General features: G+C 40.2%; 1 protein-coding gene across 1 annotated transcript; it reads left to right on the top strand.

Annotated features, from left to right (window-relative positions):
- Positions 1–2,556: 2,556 nt before the first annotated feature.
- On the top strand, positions 2,557–6,178 carry LOC118225053 (protein shisa-2). The gene is made up of 2 exons (XM_035413065.1): positions 2,557–3,633; positions 5,257–6,178. The coding sequence occupies exons 1-2, from the start codon at positions 3,324–3,326 to the stop codon at positions 5,811–5,813; spliced, it is 867 nt and encodes a 288-aa protein (XP_035268956.1). The 5' UTR covers positions 2,557–3,323; the 3' UTR covers positions 5,814–6,178.
- Positions 6,179–14,788: the final 8,610 nt, after the last annotated feature.

Raw genomic sequence — 14,788 nt, 5'->3', positions numbered from 1 at the left:
TTGCAGATACCAGGGATGTTTTAAATGAACCATTACAGATTCTAAGTACTTGAGCTTGTAAAACATAAAATTTCTTGAGGTTAGTTTCTGCTGCTGACATATACGCTATACATATGTAGTCTAAAACTGATCTACAGAGTGCCCAGTATATATTTATCAGAGATGTTCATTTTCCTCCCCATTCCAGTCCTGATAAGCACCGCAGGATATTAATAACTTTCTTACATTTATTTCTGATTTTATTTATATTTTCACTCCAGGTGAGCTTTTCATCAAACAAGTCTCCAAGGGATCTAACCACTTTCCCTTGCTCTAATGGTTGCCCATACATTTTTAAGGATATAGGTCTGTGGCATCTCGAAAAACATAGTACTTGTGTTTTGCCTATTGATAATCCAAATCCCCAATTGTTTGCCCATTTCTCTACCTCATTAATTGCATCTTGCATTTTCTTTATCACATATTTCATCATTTTATCCAGAAAGCCCCATAATCAGCATACAGAGATTTTCCTATATCTTGTTTTATGTGAGAGAATATATCATTTATCATTATATTGAAAAATAGTGGACTGCACACACTGCCGTGTGGAGTTCCATTCTCCACTACATGTACAATTGAATAGTCTTCGCCCACCCTTACTTGTATTTTCCTTTCAAACAAGAAGTCCAATACCCAATTATATATTTTGCCATCAATGTTTAATGATTTTAGTTTAATAAGGAGTCCCTCTTTCCAAAGCATATCATATTCTTTTTCTACATTGAAAAAGACTGCTACCACTACTTCACTGTTGGTCTGAGCTTTCCTGATGTCTGACTCTAAACACAAAGTGTTTAGACATAATGTTTTTCCCCTCACGGAATCCACTCTGATAAGGGGAAAATAAATCTCTGCTTTCAAGGAAGTATCTTAGTCTTTCAATTATCATTCGTTCCATAATTTTACCTAAGTGGGATGTTAAAGCAATAGATCTATAACTGACAGGATTTGATGGGTCTTGACCAGGTTTTAAGATCGCACAATTATTGCCTGTTTCCATACTGCTGGAAGTTGGCCAGTATCTCAGACTGTATTAAAAACCTTCAAAACTACTGCAAGTGTTTTGTCATTCATGTGCTCTATCATGTTATAGCAAACCCCATCTTTCCCAGGTGAAGTCATACATGCATTACTGATGGCTCTTTTTAATTCATATAAATTAAACAGTGAGTCTAATTAATTTTCTGATGGTGCCCTTTTCTCCAATATTCCTGGATTTCCTGCCATAATTTTTCATCTGCACTGTCTGGCTTCTAAGGTAAGATTTTCAGAACTATGGATCTTCCTGAACGTTTCAGCCAGCAGTTCATCCTTTACTTATTGCGGTTTTGCCCGCACTGCTCAGTACAGGCAGCTCATAATTTCTCCTTATGCCCCCATTTTTTTCTATATGTACAACTTTTGGAAACATTATAAAATTTAGGAGTTGTCATTGAATATTCCCACACCAGCCACTGTAATTCTGGCTTGTTATCAGAAATGTATGTAAGTAAACATCCTGCATTGCATATGAAAACTGTCTTGGCCACTCAAAACTATACACTAAATCTGAAAATAAATAAATAAATGAACAAATAAATAAAAACTCAGAAAATAAACTTTCTTAAAATGATCATTTATTACACATTTTAAAGTCAAAACATTATCATTGTATGATAACAGCCCTCTGTAATATAGTGTCTCCAACTGAACAGTATTTTAATTATTAACAATATTTTATAAAATTGTTTTCTTAAAACCTTTTTAATTCCCCAAAGGCTTGTCAGTGCACATTATAACATGCACCAAAAAACCTTTGTTAAAAATGACTTAAAAACCCCAAACTGTATTTCACTGGCAAACCAAATTTAAAAATGGTTGGACGAATAGATCCGATAACTCTTTAAAAGCAAGAATAAAGTGGAAACGTAAGAACGGGACCAGTAAATTGCTGGACAGTTAATTTATGGGCAATTTTCCACCGGCGTACAGGAACTGCCACCGTGGGCTATGCATGGCAAATTGTGGTCATTCACTCACTCACAGACAACCTTTGAGGGACGTTTTGTGGGACGCATGCGCAGATGATGCTTTGTTTAGTATGACGCATGCCCAGGTGGTGCCAGCTAAAATGTGTCTGCGGAAGTGAGTTGCGCCATGGGTCTGGACGGTTCGTGCTTGTTTGTATGACAACGGGTCAATGACAACACTGAAGCAACATACTCATTTTTAAAAAATGGTCTAAAACACATAAGCAGTGACTTTGGTTCTAGGGACATTAGCTGCATCTCAGCAGAGCCTATTTGCGTTGTGGTATAGTTATAACTGCGCGCACTAACTAACTTGCTGGGTATAAGTGCTAATATATGTGTTGCCGCTTGCAAACAGCAGCGCGCACAATGAGGGGAGTCGGCTCCTTTGTCCGCAGGGGTCCCAAGGGGCAACACTTAGCGCGGAGGGGGTTCCCTCAAGTTGCTGAGCAGTTTAAAGAACTCACTCAGCACAATGAGGCTCGTTAGCATGGATATGGCTGGATAGAGCGTCTCGCATTGCGCAAGCGCAAAGTTGGACAAGAAGTTCTTTTAAAAAGAGGAACATTTGTCGAAGCACTCTCACCCGTATACCGCAAGCGGACCGAGCATTAGCCAGGAGCGGAAGGAGTCATTTGAAGATCAAACTTTGCTAACAGGAGTTCTGATTTAAGGAGCACTTCCCTTGCGGGTCCTGACTGATTACAGGCAAAAATACTTACTTTGCTGCTCAACGGCACAGGAAGGATTACATGAAAACTTCTACAACTCCTGGGGAAATTGTTGTTGGTTTCATTGTATGTCCTGAGAAGAGTTCCATGTAAAGTGTTATCTGAGCTCGCTTAAAGACGGCATGACAAGCAGCCTGCTTCAAGTGGAGATTCTGATTTCGGGTGTCATTCCGCATGACGTAATTTCTCACAGGATATACATTTGATCAAAACAATATCAAACAACTTAATAGTAGAGTTTTTGGCATCTCAACATGGTTCATTTTTTTAACAAAAGTTTATGCGGTTCAGAATCATGTAATTATTTGGAAAACACATTTTGAAAACATTTTGGTGGCACGCATGTTGATCCATTGAGTTACAAGGTGGAATTATTTTTCCAAATGAAATTTGCACATATTAATTTTTTTTACATTTTCTTCCTTCTTGGTCTTTGTTCCATTACATCAATTCGCCTTAACATTCAAGTAACGCGGCATACACGCATGGAGAGAATTTTTTTAATTGCTTAACTAGCCAGTCTCGTGTGTCTCTCGTTGGAATGCGAGGGGGAAATTCCCAAATGTCTGCTACCGTGATTATGATACTGCTCTACACGATTATCAGCGTGAAGGCCAGTGGGGAGTACTGTCATGGTTGGCATGACACACAAGGCTCCTGGAGAGAGGGCTTTCAGTGTCCGGAGCGCTTTGACAGCGACGATGCCATCATCTGCTGTGGACAGTGCGAGCTTCGTTATTGCTGCTCGAGCAGCGACGCCCGCTTGGATCAGGGGACTTGTGAGAACGACAATCAGATCCGCGAGCCAGGCACAGGCAACGGCAACAAGGAAAACAAAGGCGACGGTGCAGGTAAACGTTTCAGCTGTGGACGTTTCGTGTCAATGAAATTTATTTTTTGTATTGACCTTGGTGTAAGTATAAAAGTTTTCGTGTTTTAACTGGTTTGGGTAATTAGATCCGGTGGTGTGGGGGTATGAATGTATCGTTCTCTTTAAATGTATAGTTTGTCCGAGGCGTGTAGTTTTATTTATTTTTATTCCTTATAGCGAAGGTTAGTGTTGCCGTTGTCGGAAACCATACGTTTCAACACTTCAACATTAGTCTATCTGAGTTTCAAAACTTTAAAATGCGCTAAGGTATCCAGATGGTGTTGGCAGTGACAGCTGCAGAAGAGAATGTAGACGTCCCAGAAAGCCAGCTAGCCCATGGCTTTCTGGGACGCAAATGGCAAATTGCGTTGTGGAGTTATAAATAGCCATATTTGTTCTAGCAGTAATACACCCGCACCTTAATGACTGCAGTGCTTGCCTGGGCTGAAGTATGTCCCCATGAGGATGAGTTGGACCTGATGTTCGTCGTGCTTTGTGTCCGCTTCTGTAGGTTTTCACTCATGTTCAAATTAATTATGTTGCTGGTTATTAACCCCTTATGTATCGCCCCCTTTTAAACACAAGCATTAAAATGGCATATCCAAAATAAAATGGTTACTATTCTTCAACCCTTTTGGCTACAGGCATAATCCTGGCCTCTTCTGAAAGGTAACCATTGGGAGTTTGTTTTCCAAGAGTTTCCAGATTACTCTAAATATTACTGAAACAAAATAACTGAAGCTCAAACACAGTGGTAGAGGAAGTTTTTTCTCAACTATATACATATGTATATGCATATATATATATATATATATATATATTTTTTTTTTTTTTTTTTTTTGAGTGGATAGAGATGCTTGAGGTTGTGTCTGGTGGGCTTAGAAACACAGTGCAGACCCAGCTACAATGCTGAACTAATCCTGGTCTTATTTGATGACAAAAAAGAGCATTCTGCATTGTTTTTTTTCAGCTCTGTCTTGGCAGTTAAAAAAAAAGGCATTTGGAGATTCCAAAAGGACACTTGGTAACCAAATGATACTATTAGTTATTAGAGGTGTACAATTCCATATACTGCTCATGGAAGATGTACAGTGGTGGCTTGCTTTACCCCTGTCATTCACCCCGCATTTTCAGGCTTGTGTTAAAATAGGTGGTGCTACGTAAGGGGTTAAAAAGAAGCTGAGAATGTGCACTTTATCCACAAGTGTTATGTTTGATTACAAATCAAAAATGGAGTACAGGGCCAAAAAAAAGCCCCAAACATCACAGAACTCACTGTGTGTGTGTGTGTGTGTGTGTGTGTGTGTGTTCTTTCATGTTGCTTTTCTAAGACTATTTTGCAAGTTTCAGCGATGAGATGGGGTGGGCTAGTAAAGTCTGGAAGCAGTGTTAGCTAATGTTATTAGTGCTACTATTCTGTAAAGTAGCTCTGAAGCATGATACTTCCGATCTCTCTGTAAAAGCCGATCGTGGAGAAATTTTATTGTTTCATGATCAAAGATCGTCATACCGCACACTCCTATATATATTTTGCTGCATTGCAAGAAGGATTTTTCTCATTCCCCACTCTCTTACTTCTTTGTTTCTCTGTCTCTCTCTGCAGTGCCTATATATGTGCCTTTCCTGGTCGTAGGCGCTGTGTTTGTCTGTTTTGTGCTGTTGGGCTCTGTGGTGGCCGTGTGCTGCTGCCGCTGTCTCCGCCCCAAGCAAGAGCAATCCCCAGTTGGGGGTGCGGCTGGGGGCGCGGCTGGGGGTGAGTCCAGAGCCGAGGCAGGGGGTCTGCTCGAGGCCATCCCCATGATGGCGAGTGCTGGGGTGTCCTGCGGCTCGTCCTCACAGCAGTCCAGCAAGTTCACCAGCTCCAGCTCCTCCGGCCAGTCCTCAGTCCAGCCCCCGCCTCTCCTGCGCACACAGGCAGGGTGCTACCTGTCCCACGATGCCGGCGTCTACTTCAACATGCCGGCCAGTTTCTCTGTGCTTAGCCGCCAGCAGGCCACGCAGCTCCTGCACCCCCAGTATATTGGGTACACTATACCGCATGAGGCAATCGCCCCCAGCCCTGCCCCCTTCCTCTACCACTCACAAGGCAGCTACCGGCCACTCCAGGCCCCTTTCCTACCCCCCGCCAGCACGGCCAGTGAACCCAAGCACCCCCTATAACTATGTGACCCTCCCACCACCTTGGATTGACACTGGACCGGAGGAGCACTTGTTGGATATTCTGGTTTGATGGATCCTACACAGTGTTGGAAGATCACAGGTGCGACAAGACACCCACCTGTCACCCACTCCTCATTGGGGGTCCCAGACTTTACACAGCATATAGGTCCTATGCCTGTATATACTTATACCTGTACACTGTACAATACATAACAATAACACTACATGGCCAAAAGTATGTGGACACCTGACATTGAACATCTCGTTCAAAATTATGAGCATGAATATGGAGTTGGTCCATATTTTTCTGCTATAACAGCCTGCACTCTTCTGGGAAGGCTTTATGCTAGATGTTGGAGCATTGCTGCAGGGATTTGATTCCATTCAGCCAGAAGTGCCTCAGTGAGGTGGAACGATTAGGCCTGGCTCGCAATTGGCTTTCCAATTGATCCAAAAGGTGTTGGATGGGGTTGAGGTCAGGGTTCAGTGCAGGCCAGTCAAGTTCTTCACACCATTCTCAAAAAAACTATGTCTATATGGACCTCACTCTGTGCTCGGGGGGATTGTCATGCTGTTGGGGAAACACAAAAACGTCTAAAATGTGATTGTATACTGTAGCATTAAGATTTGCCTTCACTGGAACTGAGGGGCCTAGCACAAACCAAAAACAGCATCCCCAGCTCAAGGGGTGTCCAGATACCTTTGGTCATATAGTGTATGTTTGGAATATCTCAGACTGAAACTATCTGAGTGCCTATGTCTCTTTCACTGTATGAATGTGTGTAGACAGCAAAAGTACTGTGTTATGCAGTGTGCCTGTGTGCACACATGCAGCATCAATGTTAAATGCAGTTGTGTATGTGTGTGTGTGTTTGTGTGTGTGTGTGTGCGCACACATCATTTAGTCGCAGTAATGTGTAATGCAGGTGTAGTAATGGGAAAAACAGCAGTACTATGGTCCCTGCTGGCCTGTTAAACTCTAATAAAGTGAACACAGGACACAGGCTGTCCCCCACCACTCCATATTCCCCTGAGCTGCAGTGTCTGCTGTGCTGACCCATCTCACTCACACACACATATACACACACACACACGCATACAAACTAAATGAATGTATGTTAAGGTTTGTTAGAGTACAGCTCCCATATATTGAGGTAGAGTATGCCATCTATAAAGAATGTCTGGCAGCTGTTGTTCTTTAGGGAGTTTTTTTCTAGAAGAAACCCAAAAAAGTGTGAGTATTAGTAAAAGATGAAGGGTGTGTGTGTGTCTGTGTGTGTCTGTGAGAGAGTGTCAGTATGAGAGAAAGTGCACAGTGTGATGATGACACTATATACTACACACTATATCCCATATAAATACTTAACTGTGGCTAGTAAACTGTATTCTGTGTTTTGAGTAAATGATTTTCAGAATCATTCAGGCCTCTCATTTATGAATGTTTTAACCACCATTTGGGCAGTCTTTTCACTTACTCCCATTAAACAGAAGAGAAATGCACTCAACAGGTTTTTAACACTAAGTAAGCCTATATGCCCTCTCAAAGGACCTGTATAGTGAGTGCATAACACGTTGTGTGTATCTGCTGGATGAGAGTGTAATGCTTTTTATATGGCCCCATTTATACCTGGTTGTATTGTGGATAAGCAGCAGTGTAGTATAATGGGTAAGGAACTGGTCTTGTAAGCTAATGGTCACAGGCTTGATTCCCAGGTAGGACACTTGCATTGTAACCTTGAGCAAGGAACTTAACCTTCAGTATATATCCAGCTGTATAAATGGATGCAGTGTAAATGCTGTGTGAAAAGTTGTGAGAAAAGTGACTGCTAAATGCCTGTAATGTAATGTAACCACAGTGCATTTACACTTAATAGTCAGATGCGTCTTCGGTTAGCAATCTGATTTAAATCCAGTGTAAAATGCAAAACCCTTGTCTGTTTTGTTCTGCTTTTTGGAGAGCAAAGATGGTAGCTTCTTCCAAAATATCAAGTTTGTATGGCATTTTTCAGCCTCTTAGTTTAGGGAAGATGCCACAGAAGATGCCCGATGAGATTATTTAATACAGCAGTTACCCTGGTTGCAGTTTGATTTCTCTGACTACTCTAGTTTGTTCTGAATCTGTCCATATCGCTAGAAATCATTTAGTTTCTCTGAAACTCCAACCATGCATGTCATTCATGATTATTGTGATTGTGAAGCTACGTGTGTTCCGCTTTGGGGGATGGCTACGTCACGTGACGTTATACTTTTGGAGGAGTTTTGGTTGTCACTTGTCTTGGAGAGATGGATGCATTTAGACTGGTATAACATCTGTCTTGAATGCATCTCAGACCACCTCCTGACGTAGTTTAGGCAATCAAATGTGAATCTGTTCCTAATGCATCTTCAATGCATTTATGCCAGCATTTTCATGCCGATAATCCCTATCCAGATATAATCCAGATGCTCAAGATCCATGAAACAACCAGGTGTAAATTGGGCCTAATTGCTTTTGTACCTGATCTCTGTACCCCACCTTTCTGTCCAGTCAGCTAACTTGGCTACACATAGCCTGGTGGTGCATCCATCACACTGATACATCAAAACCACACAACTTATCTCCATGAACATAACAGTTATAGGACACCTATTTTTAAGATTCCTTCCATCAATCTATATAATTTATTTAGGCTTTTTTGTGTAGACCTGTCTGTACAGTAAACAGAGCAGCAAAGCCCCTGCATAGTGAATTCTCAGCAGTGAATTGTTTGTCTGAGCAGTAGAATTTATGTATGTGGTTAAATATCTGTGTGAATGTTTCATGACTTATTTGGAGTTGTTTTTTCATAATACTGATGGTGAATGGAGTATCAGTGTGTATCAGTCTGATGATCTCTCCAGTGGAAGTGAATGCAGTGTGTGTCCACCTTGATTGAGCTCAATGTGTGGGTTCAAACATGGGGTTAATCATTTCCTTTCTCTGGGGTTCACGTACACACACACACACACATACTTTTACAAGATTCCCTCCAGCACAGAGATTAAAACACTCAATTAAAAAAACAAACAATAAAAAACTTAAGTAAACAAAAACGTCTCTATAAATGCCCATCACAAACTCATATAGGCTCCCACACACATATTGTACCCTGTTAAAAATGTATTTTACAGATGCAGTTTTTTTTCCTTATTACAGATGTAGTTGTGACAGCTGAGTAGTGCTTTGCAGTCATTATAATAATGACAATGCTTGTAAAAATAACTAATGATGAAGGGAATTTTCCTGCCAGTTGGTGAGAAGTTTCAGCCAATTTCCCAAGGAAATTCTGGGTGCAGAGCTGCAGAAGAGGCAGGCTTGGGAGTTTCTAGAAGTAGCTGAAATGGATTGGTGGCCCTGCAGGAGTGGGGGGATGGATTCCCCACATCAGGGGCCATTAATCCAGGAAGGAGAGCAGTGATACAGGTCAACACAGGGAACACTGGCAGTCAGAATCCCCCTGTGGGCCAGGAAAGATCAGGGCTTGTACGTAGCTAAGGATGGGAGAGACAGACCTGGCATCTTGCTTATAACCATAACTCAACCCCCTGCTTCTTTTCTTAATCGCCCTTCTGATGTTCTGCCAAGTTGCAGAAATGAGCGACTTGCCATCCCCGCTTTCTGTTCCATGCATTAACTCTCTCACAGGAAGTCTCACATTTACTCACACACAGTAACTTTCAGTGACCCGCTTACATAGCAATTCCGCTGAAGAAACATGCTCTCATATTATATTTCGCACACAGCAATTCTCTCAGCTCTCTTGCAGTAACAGCCACATGGTAATGGTCTCTTGCAATCACTGTCCTAATAACATTCCTTCAGTAACTTCCTCACAAAGTAACTCAAACACAGTAACAATTATACAGGCAAACTGACAAAGTACAGAGTTACAGTAATACCCACTCAATAACTCTCGCAGTAACTCTTACACAGAAATTCCAAAGTAATTTGCTTACAGTTACCTTTTAACACAATAATACTCCTATAGAGTATCTCTCTTTCAGCAACACCCACACAGTCTCATTGGAACTCTTTCTCAGAAAGGAATGAACTCTACATCACCATTATCCTACCAAAGCTACTCCTACCATAACTCTCCAATGCAGTAACTCTTACAGTAACATCCCCATGCAATAACTCTTAGTAGCTCCACCCTCTGTCGGTGTCTTCCAGTTTTAATGACTGAATTGTTGTCACCATGTCTAGTCAATGTTTGTCTTATTTCAGTCTTTCATAGTGGACAGGCAGTCAGCCACAGTATAGTCTCTTTTTAGGGTGACAGTATTATACTTTGTCTGAATATGTGATTTAATTTTATTTTTGTAATTTTGTTTGTATTCTGCTCTCTAACCCTCTAACTTTGCGTTAGGGGTTTAGAGAGCAGAACCCAGTATCACTAAGTATTGTGACTAGCTGAAGGACAGGACTTCTTTGGGCTCCTTTTTTTGGTGTTTCAGGGCCTTGTAAGAATATAACTCTGCATTTTGAAAAATTGTTGAGGTTTTTTTATAAATTTAAATATGTGTGACTGATCAAATGTTTTTTTACCCGATACAAATCAGTATTTGTTTCTCTGAGATCTTGGGCCCCATTTATAAATGTTCATATGCACATATTTGACCCTAAATTCAATAGATTTGATCTTACTGTACATGAAAACCTGTACACAAATTAAGATTATAATATTTTTTTATGGATACGCAAACTCCAGAGTATGCTTACAAAGCTTTCCTTGTGGCTATGCAGCTGTACTGCAGGCTAAACAAATTTTTTTCAGACATGAGAATATTTTGCCCATCTCCTCACATATGGTAAATGGTAAATGGACTGCATTTATATAGCGCTTTTATCCAAAGCGCTTTACAATTGATGCCTCTCACTCACCAGAGCAGTTCGGGGTTAGGTGTCTTGCTCAGGGACACTTTGACACGCCCAGGGCGGGGATCGAACCGGCAACCCTCCGACTACTAGACAACCGTTCTTACATCCTGAGCTATGTCACCCCGGAGATGCATAGACTATTAGACTACACGTGTGTCAAATTTTATGATTATGTGTGATTCATAAACTGATCTTGTGTAGGATTTAGGGACATTTATTCATGCATATGGACATTATAATTCAGATGTACGAACATATTAGCAAATGATCATACGCTCACGTTTAGGATGGATTACAAGATAACAAATGAGGCCTGCATACCTTATTTGCATATCATGATTTTGGTTTTATTCAGATTTACTGTTAGTGCCCAGGCTTGAAAGTGTTTCTCTCCCAGATCTAGGCTCTGATGCTGTCTTGTTCTGTGGGCAACAGCAGAACTAGGTCATCTGCATAGGAATTTAAGGAGAAGGAATTTGTTTATCATGAAGGGTCAGCACAGGTACTCTGCTGTCCCTAGAATGTCTTGCTCTGGTCGATTCCTTGATGTGAATGTTGATGAGTTGGACTCAAGCAGCAGCCATGCCTCACTTCTCACTCTGTGTGAAAGTGTTCTTTTGTTCCCATTTGTTTTCTGTGTAAATTGGTTTGATGATGTCATATACACCCCCATATCATTATACGCTTCCTTTGTTCTGTAAAGCATATGTGTCAGCACCTCTGTAAAAAGCGTTGCGTATGCAAATAAAATCTAATTGGCATAAATAAAATAAGCAATTGTGTCAAATTCAATCAGACCTTCCTGAAATCAATAAAACTGGCAAAATATCAATGTTGATTTGACTGATATAGTTCTCTACCTGTGTGGAAGGTGGGAATATTTTCATATGTTTGGAATTTTGGCAGAAATCTAAAGAGACTTTTACTCAAGACAGCAAGCTCTATTTGCTCTCTAAGTTTATAAAGTCTTGTGTTTATTATACAACATAGAACATTCCCAAGATTACTCTTGACGTTAATGCCTCAAAACCAATTAAATATTAAATATAGGGAAAATCCATTCTTGATTCCAATTGTCATGGAACGTTCAACTTACCAAATTTAAAATTTAAAATAACATTTTATAGATTTTGGTATCTTTATGTTCGCATTTATTTTATGTAGGCAGCAATCCCAATGGCCTTTCAGTTTGCTTGCAGTTTAACAAGCAGTACTTGGTTAGTGGTTGCAATGATTGTTTTTAATGCTTTGTTTAAGTTTATTTAACTTGTTCACTCAAGCCCCCTCACTGGCACAGACGCTGGCACCTACATCACAAACATCCTACTGAACCATGTCAGAAGGGCTGGTATCAGGAAAAACTGAATATCAGCTTCATCAACACTTGTTGGACTATTACCAAATATAAAATTTCTACATGCCATCATTGTTCCATATTTCATAAAACTGTCTTGGCCACTCTACATTGTGATCTACATGAGAGCAAACCAAGCTGAAGATACTGGACATTTAAATATACAGTTCCCTCCATAATGTTTGGGACAAACTTTTTTTTTCTCTTGACTTTGCTCTATACTCCATAATTTTAGATTTGTAATCAAACAATTCACATGTGATTAAAATGCAAATTCACAGATTTATTAAAGGGCAGTTTTTATACATTTTAGTTTCACCATGTATAAATGACAGCATATTTTATATGTAGCTCCCAGAGTTCAAGGCACCACAATGTCTCTGACATTAATCGTATGTAAATGAAAGTAGTCATGTAACCATCTTCAGCTCCTGCTTATTTCGGGGGCTAGTTGAGTTTTTTCTTTAGAATATGAAGAAAAAACTTAAGGCAACTAGCCCCCTGAGATAAACAGGAGCAGAAGATGAGATGGCTGCATGAAGCACAAGACCAACTGGATGCATATCAGGTGACTGACTTGGCCAATCAAGAATTTTCCAGTTTTTAGCTTTGAAAAAGTATTTTGTTGCTTTGGCAGTATGCTTGGGATGATTGTCTTGCTGTAGGATGAAGCACCATCCAGTGAGTTTGGAGGCATTTACCTGAACTTCAGTAGATAAGATTCTTATGTACGCTTCAGAAATCATTCTGCTGTCAGCAGTTACATCATCCGTGGAAACTGGTGAGCCAGTACATGCGGGAGCCATACATGCCCAGACCTTAACGGGGGTGAGCACCATGTTTCACAGATGAGGTGGTGAGCTTCAGATCTCGGGCAGTTCAATGTACGTCTATAATCTTGCTCTGATACAAGTGAATCTTGGTCTCATCCCTCCTCAAGACCTTTTTCCAGAACTCTGCAGGCTCTGTTAGGTACTGCATAGCAAACTGTTACCGGGTCATCTTGGTTTTGGGGCTAAGTAGTGGTTTGCATTTTGCAATGCCTCCATAGTTCTGTTCATAAAGTCTTCTGTGGACAGTAGTCACTGACACATCCATGCCTGCCTCCTGAAAAGTGTGTCTGATCCATCAGACAGGTTGGGTTTTTTCCCAAACGGTTGATTTACGTAAGCCTAAAGTTTGATCTATGTCTGTTTTTTCTTATTTCTCAGATTCCTAGTGGCGTCCTTGGCTTTCATTCCTACAATTCTGGTCTTTATGTTTACAAATGCCAATAACAGACTCCAAAGACACTCAAAAGCCAAGAATCAAGACTAGATACTGAAAGATCTGTTATACATGCACTAAGGAAGCAACTGGGCACTCCTGACTAATAGTAAACACCTTTGAAATCATTTGTTCCAAACATTATGGTGCCCTGAGGGGGGGCTATGCATAAAAATTCCTATAATATCTACATGCTAAAATCTAAATATATAAAAAATACCCTTCAATAAAAGCTGAGAATCTGCACTTGAATTACATGTGAATTGCTTGATTACAAATCTAAAATTGGAGTACATAGCCAAATAAAGAAAAAATGTCTTTGTCCCAGACATTATGGAGGGCACTGGTAACAGTCTTTCATTAACCACAAAAAGAATCATATACTGTTACATCAACAAGAAAAGAACCAAAGGTCCTGAATATAGGTCAATAACAGTACGCAATTTAAAATGGACAGTAGTAGTATCTTGAAACTGCAATTCACATACTGATTGATTGATTCTCATTTGAAGCTTTCCAAAGAAGTATAAGATGGGTGATTGGATAGTTGGGAGCTCCACGCAGTGCCCTGCGTATCACAAGCCTATATCTGAACAATGCTATCAACAAGCATCTTTATGCACAATGCTGTGTAGTTGTTTTGAGCTTTGGTGAGAAATCTCTTTTTAAAATGGCAAAACCACAGCATAGACTTTCCATGCTTGAGGCAGCTGAACTGTGTTGTCATCTGCTGGATTCAGTCTCAGGGTTTTCAACTTCAAAGAGATATATATGAGTGAGTTCCTGCTGCTGCTGTAGTGGCAAAAAATGGTACAAAATAACTAACAGTGGTTACTTAACTGTCAGTTGCAAGTGCTCTCTAGCAACCCCAGAAATTGGCTGTTTATGCATTAATTCTGATATAGTAACCCTGCCATGGTATCTTTTACAGCTTTTAAAAAGTACAGAGTGAGACTGACAAAACACCTATGCTAACACATATAACCTTCTCGTCCTAAAACTACACCTTTCTTAATACAGCATCCAGCACTACTTGTCCCATTTTGCTCTCCAAACACTACAGCTTGCATTGCCTGATCAAACGCTGGTAAGGGATCAGGACAGTATAATGAGCAAAACTGCTGACTGTTCAAAAATAAATAAACAAATAAACATAGTTGTGTATTATAGCTAGTGTTAAGCTAGGGACAATGAACTGAGTGATAATTATGGAATATTTTGAGAGCAGTAGCAATCTTTGCCAATATGAATCTTTTTTCCTATAATAATAATTGATGTTTCTTGGGTAAAAACATTGAAAAAATAGAAAAAGAATAAAAGACTGGAAAAAAGCCAGAAAATTAAATGGTGATGACTGTTATTGCACAAAAATATTCAATATTTATTGTTATGGTTTTTTGCTCAGCCCTACATTTTTTATGTGTTGGAAAGGGAAACAAAGTCATTAAGCAAAAA

The sequence above is a fragment of the Anguilla anguilla genome, chromosome 4 (assembly GCF_013347855.1).
Source record: "Anguilla anguilla isolate fAngAng1 chromosome 4, fAngAng1.pri, whole genome shotgun sequence".
Taxonomy (NCBI): domain Eukaryota; kingdom Metazoa; phylum Chordata; class Actinopteri; order Anguilliformes; family Anguillidae; genus Anguilla; species Anguilla anguilla.
Note: the sequence above shows the minus strand (reverse complement) of the source record. Positions and strands in the feature narration are given on the sequence as shown.